The sequence below is a fragment of the Carassius gibelio genome, chromosome B20 (assembly GCF_023724105.1).
Source record: "Carassius gibelio isolate Cgi1373 ecotype wild population from Czech Republic chromosome B20, carGib1.2-hapl.c, whole genome shotgun sequence".
Classification (NCBI taxonomy): Eukaryota; Metazoa; Chordata; class Actinopteri; order Cypriniformes; family Cyprinidae; genus Carassius; species Carassius gibelio.
The window spans coordinates 20,030,362-20,054,321 of record NC_068415.1 but is presented as its reverse complement, the minus strand read 5'-3'; the positions used below and the strand labels follow the sequence as shown (position 1 = coordinate 20,054,321).

At 36.8% G+C, this 23,960-nt stretch overlaps 2 protein-coding genes across 3 annotated transcripts in view; one reads left to right on the top strand and one right to left on the bottom strand.

The window, feature by feature from the left end:
- LOC127983906 (ubiquitin carboxyl-terminal hydrolase 24) overlaps positions 1–13,352 on the bottom strand; it is a 60,214-nt gene extending 46,862 nt beyond the window's left edge. For both annotated transcript variants that reach the window (XM_052586300.1, XM_052586301.1), the window contains exon 1: positions 12,904–13,352. In XM_052586300.1, coding sequence (XP_052442260.1) covers positions 12,904–13,185 — 282 coding nt within the window. In that variant the 5' untranslated portion in view covers positions 13,186–13,352. The remainder of the gene's footprint in view (positions 1–12,903) is intronic.
- A 940-nt stretch (positions 13,353–14,292) lies between these two features.
- Positions 14,293–18,037, top strand: LOC127983912 (biogenesis of lysosome-related organelles complex 1 subunit 2). Its single transcript, XM_052586308.1, has 5 exons — positions 14,293–14,488; positions 14,814–14,930; positions 15,024–15,143; positions 15,280–15,384; positions 17,597–18,037. Exons 1-5 carry the CDS (start codon positions 14,341–14,343, stop codon positions 17,626–17,628), a joined length of 522 nt encoding a protein of 173 aa, XP_052442268.1. The 5' UTR covers positions 14,293–14,340; the 3' UTR covers positions 17,629–18,037.
- The last annotated feature ends 5,923 nt before the right edge of the window (positions 18,038–23,960 follow it).

Sequence of the window (23,960 nt, the reverse complement as noted above, 5' to 3'; positions counted from 1 at the left end):
GACCTTCAGCCATCAGTCTGAAGGTCTGGCTTTGAGAGACTAAGGTGCCACCAACAATTCAATTTTAGATTTGGGTTTGGGTTGGACCATCCCCAATCTAACCTAGAGAAACCTTTAACAGGAACCCTATGTGAGAGGGGTTGGTTCCAGAAGCGCTGCAACTCTGTCACCAGTGTTAATTTTGGCAGGCTTTTTTGATTTAGTCTTAGTCTTGAGACGAAAATGCTTAATAGTCTTGGTCACATTTTAGTCATTTGAGTTTTTCATAGATTTAGTCGACGAAAAGTCATTGCATTTTTGACAACTTTTAGTCCATACTTTTAGTCAGTAGTTTTAGCCAAACTGTAGTTACCAAAATTTATTTTGGTAGCTATTTTATATGTAGTTTTCAAATTAAAATAATGATTAATTCTACTCTCTTCAAACAAAATCAATTAAGCTTATGAGAAATTTGAATCAAGGACTGAATTTGGAAAATCTTTAAAAAATTTGTCAAAATTGTCAATAATTATGACAATTTTCATTTTTGGGTGAACTATCCCTTTAACAGAAGTGAAAAAGGAGCAACTAATAAAAATATATTATATATATATATATAATCTTTTGTTGGGTAACATTAATGACAGATAGGTATTTAATATGGAATGCTGGAACACATGCATGAAATACTGACACACGTTTAGTTTTCACCCATCTGTTCAAGTTCACTAAATCCATAACCTACTGTATTTACGTGAGATACTCCACACCAGTGGATCCCAACCTTTTTCAACTCGCGACCCACACAACCAAACACATATGTTTGCGCGCCCCACTGCAAAAAAATGAACTGACCCAGCTATTGTTGGGTTAATAACTTAGTACTCAGAAGCTAGATTGTTAACTGTATTTATTGAATGAACTAGGGCTGTGCGATATGAAAAATCTATCGCGATTTCTTTGATCAATTTTGCGATTTCGATTTCAATCACAATTTTGACACACACATATATATGCTTTACAGTCATAAATGCATTCAGGATCAATTTGAAACATATTACATATTACATATTATTCCAAAAGAAAACCAATTAAAGATTTATCAAAAAGTTGTAACATCTCTAGAACAGACATAAGTCAAAATAATCACTATAGTAAAGGTGTAACAAACTTTCTAGATTTTAGATTTTTATAAAAATATAAATAAATAAATTTTTTTCTGTTTTGCCATGCATTGTTCATAGAGCTCATAAATTGTAGCAGTGCCTCAGGTGTTGAAATATATTTGTTAAACATTATACAGGTTCACACGTACTCCGTTTGCAGTGTGTTTACAGTATGTGTAAGCGGTGCAGAAGCAGCAGCGAGAGCACGTTATTGTAACGCAAAAGCACATTAAAATAATGCACGAGTGTGAATCTCTCTGTTCACACTAAGATTTCCTTTGCTCAGTCACAAAACCAGACGTGCTAGCGGGTAGACAGTCAGAGGAGCAAGCAGTCAGGAGGGAACACGTTGACAGCCATTTATGTCGAGCCTGTTGACAGCCATTTATACATGTTTGAATTTGTTTTCTGTAGCATATAATAATTATAATAATAATAATTCTTTACATTTATATAGCGCTTTTCTAGACACTCAAAGCGCTTAGATAGTCAAGGGGTATCTCCTCATCCACCACCAGTGTGCAGCATCCACCTGGATGATGCGACGGCAGCCATAGTGCGCCAGAACGCCCACCACACACCAGCTTACTGGTGGAGAACAGACAGAGTGATGAAGCCAATCAGCAGATATGGGGATTGTTAGGAGGCCATGATGGTCAGAGGCCAATGGGCGAATTTAGCCAGGATGCCGAGGTCACACCTCTACTCTTTACGAAAGACATCCTGGGATTTTTAATGACCACAGAGAGTCAGGACCTCGGTTTAACGTCTCATCTGAAGGACGGTGCTTGTTGACAGTATAGTGTCCCCATCACTACACTGGGGCGCTAGGACCCACACAGACCACTGGGTGAGCACCCCCTGCTGGCCTCACTAGCACCTCTTCCAGCAGCAACCTAGTTTTCTCAGAGGTCTCCCATCCAGGTACTGACCAGGCTCAGCCCTGCTTAGCTTCAGTGGGAAACCGGTCTTGGGCTCCAGGGTGATATGGCTGCCGGCATATGCAGCAAAAATATAAATTGTTGGTTTATTCTTAAACCAATCAGCGACCTCGAAAAGTCGAAGCATAGTTACAGTTTAATATTTAGTTTTTATTATTTAATTATATATATCAAATGATGTTATTATGTAATTACTTAGACATTTTTACATATATTAACAATATTATTTATTTTAATAGTAATTGGCGGCCCACAGGTTGAAAACCACTACTCTATACGATAAACATTTTGACTGTCGTGTGTGTATTTGAGCGCTGAGAACTGATCGCGCGCTGTATATGAGAACTGAGGAAGTGGAGCGTGCACGAGAGAGAGAAAGAGAGAGAGAGAGAGAGAGAGAGAGAGAGAGAGAATGAGAGAGAGCACTTCTATCAGTATGATTTCGCCTAACCCACCTTCACTAACTTTAAGTTAATCGACAACAAATTGTGACTCCCGGGAAAAATGGGACATCTGGTTACCTTATCCCTACCTCATCAGGTGCTAAGGCCATTGTTTCAGATCGCTAGTTCACATTTTATTAGTCTATCCATCTACTGCGGCTGCTATGATGAGACTAGATATGCAAATGGCCCTTATCCAATCACAATCCAATGACAGGGACGCACATTTTGAAAGAAAATAGCCTATAGGATGCATTTTGAATGTCCGGTAGTCCTCAAATAACATTGAAGTCCAGTCTTGTCTAGTTAACGAAGACGCAGCATACATTTTGTCATAATTTCATCATCAGGAGGATAGCATCGTCTTCGTCTTCCTCCAAATCCTCCTCGATCATCTTCCTCCTCCTCCTCTTTGTCCCCCGCCGAAGGGTCCGAGTCAAAGAGGGGAGGATGTTCAGGAGAAATCTTGCCCATTATCTCTGCCCAGCTGCACTAGGCCTACGGAGCAACTTCATTCATTTCTGAAGGAAGCAAAACAAAAAGCAGCCACGTTCAGCGACGTACCTAAAAGTAAGGCTTGTCCGTGAACGGTTAAGTGGCTAATATTATGAGGATCTGCTGAGGATAGCTTCCAATAAGGATCTTCACTAGAAGAAAATGAGAATGAAGTAGGGACCACTAGAAGCGAAATAATGAGGGAGGTGGGACTCCTGCATTACTGTCGTGATTGGTCTGTCAACGGACAGTTGTTGTGAAATTGGCACTTCCAGAATTGATCATGCTCAAGGCTATTCCCATAATGAGATACCGAACGAATGTTTGAAGAGAACCAACATCTAAGAAACAGGATAAACATTGGTCAATAACTCCAAAGAAAGGCCTTCATAACACAACTTACTTAAACCCACCACAACAATTATAGAAAAAATTGCAAATAAACACAACATTGTTGAAACTTAATTTATTTTATATAATACCTACTAGAAATCTAATTTAATGCAATACCTACTTAAAATTCATTCAAAAATATTAAAGGAGAGCTTCAAGACAAACATCTGAATAATTAGCCTGACTAATGTATGTCGGACTTTTTATTCTTCATTTCAAAACTAACAAATGTCCTTAAACGTCTTGTGTGACTTCCACATATCTCATTTTAAGCCGAATGTAATGTATTACCTACGTCATCTGTTTCACATTCATAATTAATGCTGCAATCTGGAGTGTGGTTACCCAGTCAACTAGCGCAGATCCTAGCAGCACAGATTTGTTGTTGTTGAGTAGAGCGCAAAATGAAATAAGCTTGGCAGCTGACTTCTGAGGCTATTTATGTTAAGCTTTGCTGAAATCATATAGCAACTTTAAAAGGCCAGATATTTCAATGGTTGTGAATGGTTGTGATTATCAGTGTACACACTGCAGCAGATTACTGCGCAACTGAGGACTCGGCAAACAGGAAACACTTCTTCCAGGGGAATATTAGTATACAAGGCATATGTTTGCCCTTGAGTGAGAGGAATAAGTGAATATGCAATCAGGTCTGGAAAGACAGCACAACAACACAGAGTGAAAGTCACCTTCACTCTTTCTGTTCCATAGGGGAATGTCAGATGTCTATGCCATTCCCAAAGTCCAGAAATCAGTGTTTTTCAATGTCAGAAAGGGAAAATTGGGATCCATTTTTAAATCAGGGATTTGTAGTGAATTCCTCCTTGTGGACAGGGTCTGCGTTTAAGGGTTAAATTAAGCTTCTTTTGAACTGACTGAACTTCAGCTGTTACTATTTACTTATTAAAGAGCCATTATGAAGCAGGTTTAACACTAAGCTGAGCTCAAACTGAGAGGAGCAACTGCGACAGAGAGGTTACATTGATTCTGAGGAGTTTTACACTTTGACTTGGCTTCATTTGTGTGCTGTGAATGATGACAAAGGACAGTCACGCAGGAACTTAAATCATCTGACCAAGCACCATGGTATATCTTGGTCATAAAGACAACTTTTAATGCCACTCTTGCTTTCCACAGGCAGTTGTTGTAGATTAGTTGCATATTTCAAGAATAGCCTCTTCACAACTAGACTGTTTAACAAGTAATGCCTCAATCATCTCAAATCTGTGCTAAATTAACTTTTTGCATTTCTCTGCATTAATATTTGGTCAGTATAGATTGTCCAATGTACATTTCAGTACAGTAATCATACTCTCTCTCATCTGTAGCAAAACTACACCAATCACAGGCACAGTCATGTGCCAATAAAATACTAATCTAATCTAAAATGGTTTCCAATTACACAGATGTATCTAAGTTAGACTATGGTGACTACCTGGTTATGTAATATCATACAACAAGGTAGAGATGGCTGTAAAAAGGTACTACATTTAGTATAAATGTTCCACATTTAACTTAAACTGAATGTCTTCATCAAAGATAAAGAAGACATTAGCAAAAATGGGGTCATGACATAAGAAATCAAATTTGCCTTAATCTTTTGGCATATAAGAGGTCTTTGTACCATTAAAACATCCTGCAAGTTTCATAGCTTTAGACATCCTCCTCATTACAAACAAATATTTATTTGATCAAGCTTCAAAAACGTCTCGTTTAGGATCCAAGGGTCCATTTGCATAAACACTGCCTCCAAAGCAAGACATCAATAAATAATCATCTTCTTAGTATAGGAACCACCCACTGGCGTTCAGTTGCTAACAACTTGAAACTTGATCATGCTGAATGTGAGTGTTGCGTCAAATGCAAAAAGATATTACAATCACTGACGCTATCTTGTCTACACTGGATACATTAATTAGATGTGCGTTTGCTTTCTGAAACAGTCCACACGCTTGAGTGTGTCGTCAATCTGACAAATGGAGCGAAAGAACATTCACTTTAATGCGTTTAAACAGTTCACGTACAGATGACCGAAGGATTCCAGCATAAGGAACAAGTGCATAGTTTATTTTTAACGGCAACTCAGATCGTGTCTGAGGATTGTTCGGAGGATTTTGTTTTGTAAATGAGGCACAGTGTCAGGGAGAGTTCACAAAAACAATTGTTGAAATATGAAGTGGTATTAGAACTGACTGCAGCTGCATCACATGTTGACAAAACGCAACAGTGAGGAGCGTTACGGTTTCCTACGCAATGACGTTAGCCAATCATAACAGTGGCCAATTACTGAAAAGCCTTAAAGGACACGCCCCTTAAAAACAGGGCATTGTAGAGAGAGGTTCAGACTAAAGTTAGGAAATTATTATACGTAAACTTCAAGAGACATTAAAAAAAAATCCATGTCATGACCCCTATAAACTTTCAGGCAAAAAAAAAGGACCAACGCCTATAGCATAGCGATGTATGATGCAAGGCTACACATACACAACACACACACACACACACACACACACACACACACACACACACACGTATATACAAATATTTAAAAGAGCAGTAAAAAATTATTCTATGGTGAAATGTCCTATTTCACATTATATCGTTTGAGAAATGACAAAGAAGGACGTTTGTCTGCAGTGGAAATGAGGTAGAAATAAGTCACAATGGCAGATGTCATAAAGATTGTTATGGTTTGAGTTTACAGCGGAGTTGTTATTAGAGTTATCTACATGATCTCATTACAATATCTGCAACGGAAACTTTAAACTGCTCTAGAGGAGCGATTGATTTGTGAAAGATCTGTGCGTTTCTGTTGACGGAGTCTGACAGTTTCTGTGTTCAGGAGAAACAAGACGCACTGAGCAGGGTGAGAGGAGAGGCAAGCGCTGGGGAAGCAAAAGAGAGGCAACAGGAACAAATGACTTATTCTGTTTTCTGTTGGAGGAAACAACCATCTGCACTGTGAGGACCTCCGAAAAAAGAGCGACAGAAATAGAGACCACGGAAGTCGAGCTGGGGCTTATTTTAATATTCTAATCACATAAATGTGTATACTAAAGATATAAATACCACTGTATCTGGAAAATCTCTTATCTGAACATTTCAAGTCTGTTCTAAGTAGGAAAATATGCAAATTACAACCCACATAAGTTCCATTTGCACATAGTTACAGTACATGTTATGACGTAACTCTCTTTTGATCTATATTTGTAAATGTTAATTAAAATGATGACAGGAAAAGGTCGCTACTGACAGTTGATTCATACATGTTGATATGAACACTTTTGCCTGCTAAACTAAATTAAAAGCCTCCTCAGGGAACTGTGTGAAAATAGAACCCATGTAAATGACAGGGGAAGTGGTGTTGGTTGAAATTTAACCAACTAAGACAACCTCATATTACGATTATACCACGGTGTCATTTAAAAGGTTTCCATGTTTGAAGAGTTCATTTGGGGTCTTTTAACGTTTTTTTTTTTTAATTAACGTGTTCATCAAGAAAAAATTGATCACAAGAGAAGATCACAAAAGATAACAAAATATTTATATTTCCAATAAATGCTGTTGCTGTTCTTGAACTGAGGAATTCAGAAAAAATTACAAATAACAAAAAATATTAGGCATCACAAGTGATTTTAACTATAATAATAATAAATGTTTCTTGAGCACAAAATCATATGAAGGATTATGTATATTTAAAGGATCATTTCTGAAGGATCATGTGACACTGAAGACTTTAGATATGCAGGTAATAAAGCAGGTATTATTTTAAACATTTAATATAGAATAATACCCCAATATTACAATTCTATACTTATATTCTTTTTATTCTAAACAAATCACAATACATTACGTAAAAACTTAATTATAAATAAAACAATAACTAAAAGCAATCATTTTAAATTCTACAAATAAATTTAAGCAACAAATATTAATAGAGGTTTGTGAAAGACTATATTTAATAGTTTTGTTAAAATAAAATATAAGTGACAAACAATATAATATATCCCAAGTAATATGTAAGCAATAAGTTACAAGAAGCCGTGCTGTATTGTGAATAAGTCACAGCTGAAGGACGTTGTTAGGCATGACACGAAGCCAAAAATGTATGTTAAAATGTATGCAAGTTTCGTTAAATATTGTCCTTAAGCTAAAAAATAGTTCCAGACAGGAACAGTAACGAACATGCCTTATCTTATAGAGCTCAAATAAAAACAGAGAATAGGAATTCTTCTTATCTGCGGTGTCATTTATTTTCTTAACACCATATATGATATTTCCTCACACACATACATCTGCTTATCTCTCAGCATGAGCAAACGTCTGTTTTCCACATTTTAGTTTTAAAACAGACCGATTCTGCAAGCATCATTACAGTGTAAACTGATGGACACATGGACATACAGAGCCATAGCTGAAACCGAAAAAACTAATAAATAAAGCAAATATTCCCTCCTCACTTCAGAAACTGTGAGCTTCCACACAGACGATCACACACATCAAGGATGGGGTGAAGAGCGCGGTCTCAAAATTAAAGATGAGAGACGCACCATAACACCAGCAGGGATCACTCATACTTCATTAAATAAATAACAAACAGTTAATTCTGCCGAAATACATAATACACAGAACAGTTTTAATGCTATATTATTAAGCCTGCATACTTGTGTACTGTTCATAAAGGTCAAGAATCACATTTTGTCTAGCATAAGGGTGCCTTTGATTATGGAAATAAACATGTGAGTATGTAACTGGACACTTGTATTGTCCTACTCCGAATTTCCGAGTTTTACTGGCATCGATGGAGATAATAATAATTTTGCTGTGCAAACATTCTGTGAAAACATTCTGAGCCCATTTAGAAGGCTTCTAGGTCATTCTTCCAATTTGTAATATGAATGTTTCGAAACAAACACAGTCAATCTAAGGTTGGCATGATGTTCATGTGCAATGATTTAAAGAGACGAGAGAGAGTTTGTGTTGTCAGGAGGCCTCTGGTCTTTGGGGGCAATGTAAGGTCACATGGCACATTCCAAACCTGTTGCCATGGTGCGATCGGGGTGGGGTGTGTGTGTAGGGCCCACTGTCTGATAAACACACAGCCTCAGAGGGTTCAATCCTCCCCTATGTGTGAACTAATTGGTCCTATGCCTATGACATCTGTGTTAATGTGTTTGTTGCCTAATACCTAGAATGATGTTCTCTATTCCTAATGCACCTCTGCAAGTGATCCTGCAAGTTGTGATTTGAGCGAGTTGTTTGTTGTTCCCCACTGCATTGCGCAGTGCTGGGCGGAGCGGCTGGGTAACTAGAGACCCCGTGTGTGTACCAGTACACTCCAGACCAGGCCTGCCAGCTCTATTTATAGTCCTGATACATGGCACTTGCAACATGTGACATACAAGACCAGGAGTAAACAAAGCAGCCAGGCATGTCCAAAAAAAAGACCTTCATAATTGCATCACAAACATAGGGCTCTATGAAAGCAGTTTTGTGTGTCCCAACTTTTGTTTTATTGTCAAATTATTATTATTTGTTTTTTGGATTCTGTTTCAATGGTTCAAATATTTTAGTTTTTTGTTTTAATAATAAAAAATGATGTCTAATCAACTTTAAAAATATAAAAAAAAATTGTATTAAAAATAGTGCCCAAATAAATATATTTTATTGTTTTCAAAGATTCTGTGTTAACTGTTAAAATGTTAACATTAATACATTTTTAAAATGTAATCAATTGAATTCATCTCATATTTTGGCAAAGTACGTGTGTCGTGGTCCTCTGGTGAATTTGCAGCGAAGAGAAGAAATTGTTGAATTAAATAATTATTTTTGTTTTCTTCACAAAAACTATTAACGTAGCTTCATAAAAGCAGGTGGCGCTTATAAACAGCAATGATACAGTGTTTCCCGGGTTACCACTGTAAACGAAGCAGAGCTGCTTATGAACTATATATTAATATGCATCTCTCAGAGGCAAGATGAAAAGAAAATACCTCGTACATTTTTTAAAAGATAATCAGTCCCCCTCAGAGATACATTCAATATAAAGTCCTACTTCATTTTTATTGTGAATTGTTTGCCATCTCAACGGATTTGAATCACTATTATAAAATATCAAATCATCAAGAAATCAAATTTTGTCGTGTGTATAAAGTAAGAAGACACACAAACTTTTCTTCAATTTGCTGCTAAACCACACATAATCACTTAAGTTGGTCAGTTCCATATGCTAGAAAGATAATGGAACATTTAAGAGTGGAATATATACCTTTTCTGTACATAAAAATAGATTTGGCACCTGTTATGCACCTGTTTTGTATGCATCTTAAATCAAGCTTAGTGATTTAATTTTAAATCTGTATAAACAATAAACAAAAGAAAAATAAACAATAAATAAACATGAAATATTATTAGTGAATGCACTTATTAATGCAAAACAATAGTAATTGTATGATTAAATGATCTTTATTTTGAATACCCCCACAACTATCAAATCTACTCCTAACTTCTAGTTTTGCTTCTCAAAACTAATCCAATCAGCTGCTGTCGAATCACAACACAGGAACCGCTGGCCCAATCAGAACTTGTTATGTATTTCTGAAGGAGGGACTTTATAGAACAAGGAAGTCATCAGCCCGTTTTTGTGACAGTGAAAAACACATTTTATCCGATTACTCGAGTAATCGATAGAATTATTGGTAGAATACTTGATTACTAAAATATTCGATATTTACAGCCCTACTTTGAACAATTAATTGCCGCTTTCAATGATTACGTAATTGTGGCATCCATAATTGTAATCGTGATTAGAAATTCGATTAATTGTGCAGGCAATGCAGACGAGGACGATTCGTTATCGGTTGAGTAATAGACCATTACCGATTATCACGTATTGACGCTTTTCTGACATCATTTGTCATGGTAGCATACAATGGCGGGGGGAGGCGAGTGAGAGTAAATAAAAATGCTCCAACTACTGTAAGGCCCCGTCCATACGGAGACGCGTTTCTTTGAATACGGATAGGCATTTCATCCACACAGATTCGGCGTTTTCGGAAGGTGAAACTGCTATTTTTTTAAACCAGGTCCCAGAGTGGATAAATCTGAAATCGCGTTTTTGTGTATATTTTCTGAAACGATGATGTCATCACCCCACATGTAGACCCTAGTAAGACACCACTAAGTCACATAAGAGCAATAACAACAGTGGTTTGTATACAGCGCGCAAGGTTTATGCGCATGCTCCGAGTCTTCTTCTTCATTTTTAGTGCAGCTCTGTGGTAAAATGACAGCGCCACATACTGATCGTTTTCAGTCGGTTTCACTGGGTTTGTTTGGATGCAGATATTTTCAGCCATGTGGATGGGATTTTTTTTTTAGAACGAGTCAAAAACAAGATCTGATTGAGGTAAGCTCCGGCTTCGTGTGGACGTAGCCTAAAAGCCGACATCTGGGCACATTTTGGCTTTTACAAACAACCTGGTAAGCATGACCTGGAGAAGACACGCTGTGTGTAAATCATGTCGCACACAAGTAAAATTCACAGTGGGTAATGCCACAAACCCGAGAAACCAGGTCAGGTTCAGTTCATATATCTGACTGCTTGCGTTTATTGCGTTTATGTGAAGTAAAATGTAAAAACTGAGGTTGCAGTGCATCGTGATATCGAATTGAAATTTAAATATTAAAAAAAAGAAAATTAAAATACTGTGCTATATGATGTGTATCACCTTTCAACCTAAGAATACAAAATACGTGATTTTTGGTCCGCATCATCCAGGCCTACTTGAAAGTCGGACAGTTTATTCAGTGTAAAATATATTCGGCAACTTGATTGAAAATCTTGGTTAGAAAAACACCAGAACCGAACATGCAGGAATATCATCAGATTAGTAGTATATTTAAAAATGTTATTTCCCCAAATAGCTACAACAATCTGCTTTTCAGCACTGTTAAAACCAATGGTTGAAGTAACACTGATACATATTTAAAGGGCTTTTTCACACAGGCTGAAGTCAAGACTAGCTGCACTGACCCACATGGTCACTTAAAATCACAGCACTTAGTTTTCAGTTTGGACTGCGGTTGACCAACAGGTCAAAGAATTCACGAGGGAAACAGCGAAAGAAACACTGCAACAGTTGGGAAATAGCCTATATCAGACTCAGTGGCCTCATATCAGACAAGCTTTACACATAACTAATGCTGTTTACCCCAGGGCTTCTGCGGGTTATACAAAGGTAAATAAATATACGAGTTTTTAAGATTTAGGAAACGCTGTATAACAATGCTTTAAAGTTTGAAAATACAACTTACAACATGTCTCTATTACTTTTTAATTATTTTATTAGAAGAAAAATATCTAAATTAATTACTTTTTGTCATCCACTAGCCTGTGAAGTGACATTTACTGTAAAATACATTCTGATCACACTGCAAAAAAAAAAGCAATGCTTTTTCTCAGCATTTTGTTTCATTTCACGGATTCTTAAATCAAAACACATTTACTTGGGAAGCAAAATTGCACAAATGAATTTTTTTTTTGGTTTTATGAGAAATCGAGCCGGACAAGAGTTTATGATTAAAACAAATATTTGCCAATGGGCTCAGAAAAAAAAATAATTTTAATTTATTAGAAAAACAAGTTTTCATACCCCGTTGGCAATATTTGCTTGTTTTAAACATTCACGCAATTACTTTTTTCAGAAAACAGGACATAAACACATTTTAATTTTATATTATAAAAATATATATAAGCACATGCAACATTTAATACCATCATTTCATTAATTTCTATTTCAGTTCAAGACCTTTCAAATCAACTTGTGATTTGTGGAAATGTGAATTAAGATCTCGTTAAGACCCGCAGAACGCTTGTATCATAATCCAAATAATAATTTGAGACCTGTGGGATTGCAGACCCCAAGCACAGTAGCAGACAAAACTGAATTCATATGCACGTTAATAAACAGCAGCTCCTCAAAGCCTGATCAACTGAACCCAGTAATACTGTTCAATATCAGAGATAATACAACAGACGGCATGCTGCAGTCTAATGACACTCGATGGTTTAACACACTGACATGAAAATCATCAGCCACACGTTTCCAGCTATTGCTTAACAGAGATTAGTTTAATAATTGATCAGGAGGAAACACACTCCATTGGCTGAACGCTTCCCTATCAACACGCAAATAAAAGCAAAGTAAACTAACAAGTCATGCGTTTAAATGCAATCTACGACACCCATCCCCCAAGATCCTTTAACTTCTGCTGGCATGTGAATGAATGCCTGTGCTGAATTGATTTGTAAGGACGCAACATTAAGCGATAATATCTTGCCATCTTCATCAGGTGTTGCAAGCGCATGCACAACAGGTAATGCATGTTTAAGCAGAGACGATAAAGGCGTGCGCTCGCCTTTCTCTCCGGTTTTTGACAGTCCCGGTGGTTGATATAAAAAATGCACGCGTTTCATAATCATACCTCACTTTCCACGACATCGTGATACGCAGGCGGAGGATCAAACCCTCCGGTGCCCGTGCGCCCGCTGCTCTCGCCGTCTCCGCTGAGGCCGGAGCCCGGGGAAGGGCCGCTTTCCATCGGCTCGTAGCCGTATCCGAGTCCCGGGCTTTCGTTGGTGAGCAGCGCGACAGCCTCGTTGATGTCGTTTTTGGCCAGGCGCAGGGCTTTCCGGATGGCCACCGCGTCTGGGAAGCCCATGCATAACAGCGTGGTCATATGCTGCTCCTCCTCTGTCTCCATCATGGAAGTGTGTCGATGATCCGGGCTTCAGTAAGGGGGCACATAGCACAGGCATCCGGCTGTGCACGCCGCCATGTTTACAGTCGGTGGTGCTGCTGGTATCCTGTCACGATGGATTCCCGTCACAGGCAGAGGGCGGCGGGCTGAGAGCGGGCCACGCCAAGCCTGTGAAGCGGGCGACGCCAATCGATCGCTAGGTGGGTGTAGACGGAAACACTTTTCAAAATAAAGGTCAAATAAAAAAATCCGCATTCAAACTACTACACATTAAATGACACTTGAAAGTAAAATGCTTGTATATACAGTAAACACTATATATATATATATATATATATATATATATATATATATATATATATATATATATGTATGTATATATGTATGCATGTATATATATGTGTGTATGTATATATATGTGTGTGTGTTTGTATTTATTTATATGTGTAATAATTTGTATATTATATCCCTGATCATTCATATATGTGTAAAAATTTGTAAAATAGTAAAATATGATATTAAGCAGATTAGAAATTGATCAGTTACTTATTCGTTTATTTTATCAGCTTATTGTGCATCACGTGACTGGTTTTTAATTTAATTTAATTTATAATTTAATTTTATAAAAATTTAATTTTAATTAATTATATCGACTCTCTCTGTGTCTCTCTGTATGTATGTATGTATTTATATAGCATTTAGAATCCACATGAAAATACATGAAATAATCATTATTTTGAAATGCACTCGGCCGGAAATACACTTGATAGAAGCTCATTGTTCTTTGCTCCACTCTTTTTAAGTTGGCAGAGTTGTCAGGCAGCCCCACCCATATCTGTATATGAAACATGTGGGTTTTGACATATACTTTATTAATTATAACCCTTAATGATACACCTTTATATTTAACATCTCGTATTTAGGAACTGTATCTGACATGCACGCCAAAAGTTATATTACATACAAAAGAAGCAAGAGTATCAAATCCGACCACGTTATCATTTTTATCAAAAAAAAAAAAAAAAACTTGTATGAGTTTCGTTTCACCAGATTTAAAAAGAATTCGGTTTTATTTCTCTGCATAATAGAGAGAGAGAGAAAAAAAAACAGAAACGAGGAGTCACGTGAAACTGGTTGGTCATGTGATCATGTGATGTGAACATGGCAGCCACGGGAGAGGAGGCCGCGGCGATGGAGAGCATCAGTAAAGCCCCGGTTCCCCCGACAGACCTCACCGTCGAGCACGAGACAGAGGCGGCCGCGAACGATGCGACAGACAACCAAAAAGCCAAAAGATCCAGTAATAACAGTAAGCCGTTTTATAAACAGACCAGCTTGTGTGCAAGTCAATGCAACTTCATCTATTACGATTCTCTCAGCTCTCCAGTGTTGTTGTGTTTGGGTCTTATTTTTGAGTTAATGCAACCTGTTTCGGGGTATTTCACTTGTCCAGTTTCCAAAGAGAATGATGCGTTTTGTGTGCATTTGTACCTAGACTGTTTGTGTCTCAAAATCCAGTAACCTTTCTATCTAGTGGGCATCAAATACATTTAACGTTAGTGCTTAAAAATGAAGCCTAGATAAACAGCTCACTAGTAGGACTCTAATAGTGTTTGCTATGCTGTCTGTACCAGATGACGGAGGAGTGGAGACGGCAGAGGAGGCCACTGAACCCGCTCAACCTCAGATCAATGAGCTCTGCAGAGACATGTTTGACAAAATGGCAGTTTTCTTACAGGGAGAGCTCACCGGTAATGATAATAGAAGAGCAATAATTCATATATTTCTCTCTCTTTCAACTTATATATAGAAGTTTGTGTGTAATCTTTGTTCTGTTTACTCAGCAACCTGTGAGGACTACAAACTCCTGGAGAACATGAACAAACTCAGCAGTCTGAAGTACATGGAGATGAAGGACATATCCATCAACATCAGCCGCAATCTACAAGATCTCAACCAGAAATGTGAGAAACAGCAGCAGTATATACAATCAGCCAGTGTTATAGGGTTTTATTAACCTTGTGATTTGGTTAATAACATTAGTCAGTATTCAAGCCATATGTTGATCATCATAAATTATGTTCTTATTTTTGGCTTTAGATGCCAGTTTGCAGCCTTATCTGGATCAGATTAACCAGATCGAGGAGCAGGTTACGGCTCTGGAACAGGCTGCTTATAAACTAGACACATATTCAAAGAAACTGGGTGAGTACAAAAACCAACAGCTCTCTGGAGAACACTGGGAGCTTTTCTTTTTTTTTTTTTACTGTTTTATTATTTGCTTTTATATAGTTCATATTAATTTAAAGGGTTAGTTCACCCAAATAGCAAAATTATGTCATTAATAACTTAACCTCATTTCGTTCCAAACCCCTAAGACCTCCGTTTATCTTCGGAACACAGTTTAAGATATTTTAGATTTAGTCCGAGAGCTCTCAGTCCCTCCATTGAAGCTGTGTGTACGGTCTACTGTCCATGTCCAGAAAGGTAAGAAAAACATCATCAAAGTAGTCCATGTGACATCAGAGGTTCAGTTAGAATTTGTTGAAGCATCGAAAATATATTTTGGTCCAAAAATAGCAAAAACTACGACTTTATTCAGCATTGTCTTCTCTTCCCTGTCTGTTGTGTGAGAGAGAGTTGAAAACAAAGCAGTGTAGTGATATTCGTTTCTGAATGTATCATTCGCTGTAACCGGATCTTTTTGAACCAATTCGCCAAATCGAACTGAATAGTTTTAAACGATTTGCATCTCCAATACGAATTAATCCACAAATAACTTAAGCTGTTAACTTTTTTAATGTGGCTGACACTCCCTCTGAGTTCAAACAAATCAATATCCCAGAGTAATTCATTTACTCAAACAGTACACTGACTGAACTGCTGTGAAGAGAGAGATGAAGATGAACACCGAGCCGAGCCAGATAATGAACAAAAGACTGACTCGTACTCGAGTTTGGTGAACTGGTTCAAAAAGATCCGGTTACATCGAATGATTCGTTCGTGAACTGGATATCACAAACTGCTTTGTTTTGAACTCTCTCTCACAACAGACACGGAAGAGAAGACAATGTTGAATAAAGTCGTAGTTTTTGCTATTTTTTGACCAAAATGTATTTTTCTAACGGACCCTCTGATGTCACATGGACTACTTTGATGATGTTTTTCTTACCTTTCTGGACATGGACAGTATACCGTACACACAGTTTCAATGGACGGACTGAGAGCTCTCGGACTAAATCTAAAATATCTTAAACTGTGTTCCGAAGATAAACGAAGGTCTCACGGGTTTGGAACGACATGAGGGTGAGTTATTAATGACATAAATTATGAAGGACAACATTAGGTTTGTTTGAACTGAATTATTTTGATTGAACCTAATCTGAATTTACTGAAAACAAAAGGGTCATGACCATAGGTTGACCATTTGGATTATTGCAGAAAATAAGCTCTGTGAGCAACAAAAGTTTATGATTCTTGCACTTTTTGTTCATCATCATGATAATCTTCACAAACGAACACAGTTTTTACCAGTTCTGAAGTCTAAATACAGTCAAAAAAGTGGACTAATATGTAGATGAGTTTAACTCCTCGAGTTGATGTCTAATGTTACCAAATGTTTTTTTTTTTTAAGACAAGCTGTAAAAAAAAAGAAAAAAAAGTAGTTATTTCTGCTGTGTCTTAAATGGTAGAATAAAACATGAAAATATCTTGCTTGCATTCACCACAGACCTTATGTCAAGCATTTAACTTAACACCTGGTCAAAAAAACAAACAAACAAAAAAACATTGACTTCAGGATGACGGAACCAGAAGTGCTAAAATGCAGAAAAATGCAATCCCTGTTGCACTCTTTGAAGAGCAATCTGTGTCCTGTCTGGAAGAGAGAATTTCTAATCATAATCAATACAGCCGTCTGCTCTGTTGGCGCCCACTTCAGATGACCAACACACACAATTTCTATTTTTGCTGTGCAGCTACTTTTATAACCATTTTACTTTTGCAGTTGATCTGAAATCAAATAATGAATCATACGTATTGATTGAAAAGTACTGTATCTCTTGTAATGTTAAATTGACCATCATTCAAAGTCAGCTTATGATATATATATTTTTTTTTGCCTGCTAATTTAATGAAATTATTAGTTTCTTTATATGTAGGTCTGTAGACACAGTTACAGCAATACTCACATTATTATACTCCCCTCTTGAAAAAGAACTGACCCCTGAATGTATCACTGAACAGTTGATTAAATGGACATTAGATGGTGCTATAAGACCAAATAAATGCTCTGGTTTCTCTTTTGTTATAGTAGTGAGCTCATTTTGTGAGATTAAAATAATACTCCGATGTGTAACTGAAGTACTCTCAGTATTTTGTGGTTCACTTGTCTAATTGTTTGTGTGTTTATTCACAGAGGCCAAGTTTAAGAAACTGGAGAAGCGGTGAAAATCGACTAGGGACTCCTTCAAAGTAGTGATCCTCAAAATATATCTGGAAATCTCTCAGAGATATTTGTTTGTTTTATGCACTAAATACACTATGGCAGTGTTGTAGTCTCGGAGTATGGATTGTAAAGCAAGTAACCTTAGGTACATAAGATTGAATGCAGGAGTTGACATGCTTTCTGACCAACTCCTTATTTCAAAATACACATTTAAGACTCGAAAAGGCATGAATACAGATAAACCTGTACAGTATATGTTGTTAAAGATGATTTTTTTATAGTGATTTTTTTTTTGTATGTTTGCGGTTGAAAAAAAGCAAATGCTTGTTTGAAAATTTTTAAAACTTAACCTAACTAAAATGTCATTTTTGTGAACTTTTAGAATAAAATAAAAAAAAAGAGTGAAGTGAATGTTATTCCATCTTTTATTAATATGGTGCGGTTAACAAACATACCTCATATTTAACACACTTTAAATTACTTTATATACCGCTGCATTTGTGCAGCTGCTGTTAGATGATATAGTCATACAAGCGAACAAATGCAGTTCTTCTTATGTTTTGTTTTATATTTATGAACTGATGTGATTCATACCTCTCTCTCTCTCCATATCCACCAGAGGGCATATGAAGCCCACACATAGTCTGACTCAACCTTTAACCTGAATTTGACTGTAAGCCACAGTGATAGATCCAGAGCCATGTATGGTGAGGCGCTCCTCCACAGAGATAGTGGCCAATGGATCATATGTTCAGGCTCCAATGTCAGGATACCAAAATAATCGGCATGGGGCTGTTTCATTTACTTTATAGACAGTGTAACAGTCCAGAACCATTACTGTATTGACCCACATTCATTTAATAATGTTACTCTTCTAAAGTGTCTTATTTAATATGAAACATTTACCAGTACACCATAGGTCTTTGACATATTTGATATTTTTGCAATTTGAAATGGTTTAAAGACCAAACCAAATTTGACTCGTTCTCACTTTGATTTTGACTTCACACACACTTGCTGTTTATAATGTCACAATGTTATTCTCACTCCCTTAATATATTTGCTCTTTAAACTTAAACACACTTGACACATAAACAACACTGAGCCAATATAAAGACTGTCTCTACTCGCTGATAGCAGGTTTTCTTTATCTTTTAAAGAAATTATAAGCTGTCCTTCACTTTACAGTTATGCAGCTAAAGGAAGTACTTGTAGGCAGCAGATGGATAAATAATGTTTTTCTTTTTTAAAGCAGGTGATTATCTTTTTCTCATAATTCTGAGTTTGCATCTCAATCAATTGCAAGTTTATCTCACAGTTTTTTTTAGAGTTTATATCACAACTGACATTTTTTCTCAGAATTGCAAGTTCATACTTCATAATTTTGGCTTTTTATTAGAATTTGGAGTTTATACGCATCTCATACTTTTGACTTTTCTCATAAGTTTGCAGTTCTGACTTTTTTATCTGAATTGTGAGGTATCAACTCAGAATTCTGAGGAAAAAAAATAGAATTGTGAGAATTGTTTATTTAATAGTACAGTAATTCAATCAAAAAATGTGGAAGTTTGTCTCCTGTCAGTTCTGATTACTATCAGCTCCTTATGAGTCTAAAGTTACGCATCTAGTCCTCAGAGAGCCGTTAACTGGAAATGTGAGTGTGGCAGAGGGGTCTGTGGAAATCTTTTTGTGGAAGCCTCACATACGTCTAATGCTATGCTGTGTTTACAGTAATTAGATCCCGGAATGCTGCTTATAACACTTACTTGAAAGGAAAAGTAACTGAGCACAATGACTCATTAATCAACACTTCCCCCAGTCCATGGGGCTTGAACAGACGGATTTTTGCTGTTAGTGGGCTTCAGTGATGAGAGATGCTCATTGGTTAGTTCCCCCCACCCTCTGGGATTCTGTTTCTCCAGTGCTTATATGTAAAACAAGCATAGTTTTTAAACACAGAGCGTGTTTTCCTACAAACATCTGGCATATATCTATGATTACAGTCATATTTTGTTCATCACGAGTTGCTGTGTTTGCTGGCTGATCTGGGTGCTACACCCTTCTAAATAGTTTTAACATTGCGGGGCAAATCCCGGGCAGAGCAGCAGAGGTCATGGATACAGCCATTTGTATGCATGTGGATGTAGTGCTTAATCACATTTTTTGACAAGACTAATTATGAGCCCCTGTTCGAGTGGGTAATTAGTGTTGAGTGGCGCTAATGTTCTAGTTGCCTCCGGGGCTTTTTAAATCCGCTAACCTGTTCTAACCTATGCACTTTGAATTACTGCCAACACTGGGTTTCTGGCATTATTCAGGACCAGCACATTGACTAATAGGCCTACTTTTTTCTTTTTTTAATGGTATGTTTTATACATATGGTTTAGCATTTGATATATTATGACAGGCAGGAACTTTTAGTGATGCAGCTCCAAAAACTATGCATTTGTACTGTTAAGGATATATATTACACAAGCACTGCTGACAGATTAGACCAACAGCACAATTGCGAATGTAATATTGCTTTAACAAAACAGTACATTAAACAAGTTAATATTGAGTAACTTACATTTTTGGCAAACAACTGCTCCGTCAGTGAAAACAGTTACTTGCACAATCAATTCAATTCAAGTTTATTTGTATAGCGCTTTTTATGATACAAATCATTGCAAAGCAACTTTAGAGAAAAATAAGTTTCTGCATTAAGTAGTAGCATCTTATCAGTGGTGACTGTCAGTTTATGTGCATATGAAAGGAATTTTCAGAAAAATGTATACAAGACGTAGTCAATCAGACGATGAACACTATTAACAGCAATTATTATATGATGCAGTCACACTTGTTGCAATACTTGTTAGTTCTGTATGTTGCTTCAGGGTTAGCATCATCTGGGGTCCCCTAAGGGGTCAGCATCATCTCTTCTCAGGTGTTCTGGATACAGACTGGAGCTTGTGTAAATCTTAGTTTGTTTTGCCACGGCATTTACATCCCGTGGCAAAACAAAGAAACAAATAGAGATATAATTAGCATAGCTGCTGTTCCACAAAGTAAAATTCATTAGATTTAAACAGAGAGAGTGTCTCTGAACCCCAAACATTATCAGGAAGGCTATCCCAAAGTGTGGGAGCCAAATGCGAAAAAGCTCTATCCTTTTGGTGGACTTTGCCATCAACTACCAAAAGTCCAGCGTTTTGTGACCTTAGGGTGCGTGATGGGTTGTAGCGTGGTAGAAGGCTAGTTAGGTACGCAGGAGATAAACCATTTAGGGCCTTATAGGAAAGTAATAATAATTTGTAACTGATAAGGAACTTAATAGGTCGCCAGTGAAGAGACTGTAAAATTGGGGTAATATGATCATATACACCTAGGACAGATCCTTGTGGCACTCCATATTTTACTGGGGATAAATGAAACAATGAAACAATGACACCCAGTCACTTGTTTATTGTTCCTCAAATCAGTGTGGTTGAACGAAACGGCTGAGTTCATGATTCTGTGATTCACTAATAAAGACAGTGTCTATATCTGAATAAGCTACTAAATAGGCAAATAGGATTTGCAATAACTGACACTGGAAGGTCACATGACTATGATGATATGATGAAGTATTTCTGGATTGAGTACATACTACACACCTTCATACTATAGAGAACATAATTTTTAATGGTCACAAAGTAATTACTTCAAAATAAGAACCAACTCCGAGAGTATTTGATTTTGGACATAGCCAGTCACTTCAATGGATCAGAGTTTTGAATGAATAAAGCTGTTATAGTTTGAATTCAAGATTCAGTGATTCACCTATAAAGACACTGGCTGATTTTGGAAAAGATAGAGTCAAGAAATACAGAAATAGGTAGTTGAGTCGGTCACAATTCGGTCACTTGATCGTTCCTGAAAGAAATCAGTGAGTTGAAATATTCAATTAATTGCTATAAGGACAGTCACTTGCTGCCAACTACTGTCATAAAGTAACCTGCAACAAAATTTAATCAGTTACTGATTGGATGGAGGCAGATATTAAGAATAAAAACTTATAGTTAATTGTAAAGAGACTTGGAAGATCAAGTTATGTCATGTTAATGAAAAAAAAAACGACATCAAGAAAAATTAAATATGTGCATGCATGATCCATTCACAATAAGAATAAACACATTCATTGATTCGGGAAGTCAAAAACATGAATTCAAAGAACGGTTTCTGATTTTTTTTTATATCAACAAAAACATAAACCAGTATTATACAGCTTAATGTGTCTAAAACAAACACTGGGAAGCGCAGTGATACAAACTGTGAAAAGACAAGACTTGGTTGCTGTTGGACTGTTACATCAGCAGTCTTGGAACACAACTCGACCAATCAAGTTTGAGGACCAGAACGAGCTGTTGTATACAGTAAATGAAGTTCATGCCAAATCCAAATGTGCTTTCTACTCTCTGTATGAAATGAACACTAATACTGACACCTTCAATGTCATAACACACACACACACACTTTTGTTTTTGTGAAAAGTGGGGACATCCCATAGGCGTAATGGCTTTTATAATGTAGAAACTGTATATTCTATCGCCCTTCACCAACCCTACCCCTAACCCTAACCCTCACAGGAAACTTGCCCACACACACACACACACACACACACACAAAAAAAAGGTGAAAGGAAGATCATTTGACACAAAACATGACAAGGCCAACACAAATTCTGTCTCTAAACTATCTAAGTGTATTTCAGTGAAAGAAAATGGCATTATGGCTAAAAGCAGAGGATCTCTGTGTTGTAAATGGCTGATTGCCCGATTCCACCACAGAAAACACATTAGCGCACCACAAATGTGACATGCATGAACTCCTTCAGCCTCAATAGATTTTTCACCGATGGGTTCAGAGGAAACACAGAGCTCATAAAGTCGTGTGGTGTTCACGAATCATTCAGAATCAGTATTCCTGAGACACATTATAGAAGATGTGGCGATAAAATAAAGTGTAAACATTCTTCACATTAGGCAATTCATTTTTATTTTTCCTCTTTGAAAACTTTCCTCACAAGCTAATGTTCCAAAGCTGACCACGGCTGTGAAAACGGGGGATGTTTATTACATGAAAAACAACCAAACCGTGACTACTCAATGGCTTCTGCCTTCCTAATACAAGCAACCAAATATTCTGGTTGTTATGTACTTGCACACACTTGGTCCCTTTTGTCGGCGTATGACTCACCATCCGACAGTTGTGCTTAATTTAAGACATGAGTGTGATGCTAACAATATGCTAGCCTTCCTTTCATCAAACGATTCTTTAGCCTTTAACTCCCTTGTGAAAAAGAACCGTGCTTAATTGTTTTGTATGTGCACATCTAAAAATAATTTAGTAATAATAACAAACACTACTTTAACTTTAACCAGATTTCAAAGACAATTTATGAAATTACATAAGCCTTAAGTGGGTCAAACAATTTCAGCTAATTGCATTTATTAAGCTATACATTTAAACTTTTTTTTTATTGCAAATAATTTGTATTTATAGTTTACACTTCTAGAAACAATGTATTTTTTAGTCTGGACATATCAGCTTCTAAAATCATTGTAGTGGAAAACGTAATTAGCTATAATACCGTGAATGTTCTTTTTTCTATTTTCTTTTACAAAATTCTGTGAAAAGAGCAGATTTCTTTACAGCAGCAACAAATCCACACGCACAGCTATTTACTGTAATTATGACAGGGAATTCTACTAATTAAAATAATTTAGTATGTTCTTTCAAAAATATAGCCTGTTATTTCCATAAACAGTACTCTTTTTAAAAGTATGCCAAAGTGTACTTCTTTTTCATAAAAGCTTCCAAAGCAAGTTGAGCAATCACTGATATCGAGAACAGGACACAAATTCAAAGAAAACCTCTCCAAAAGTAATGCAGTTTTGAGTAAAATCAAAATTGGCTATAGAGCACACAGCCTTTAACAAAGAACAGAAATTAAGATCCAAGATAGACTTTCTTTGATGTAAAAAAGTGATAAAGAGCTCCTTGGAATTGTGTGGTCGGTGTTTGAATTTGTGGTGAAAGAAATTCCTGGTTTTCCTCTGGGAATCCTGAACCCTACGAGACGGCTTGTGCTGAAGTAAATAAACATACATAAATCTAAGTCCTTCCCATGGGAGCCTGTGAGGAATTTTTTTTGTTTGCGAGTGAGTCAGTGAGCGAGAAAAAGCATGAAATGAGTTCATGTGTAAGAGCTGAATGATTGGATAGATCTCTTTCATATCTCTATTTGAATCACAATGAGTGAGAATTTAATAGATAAACTGGAATGTTTTGGATTGGAAGCTTGAACCACTCA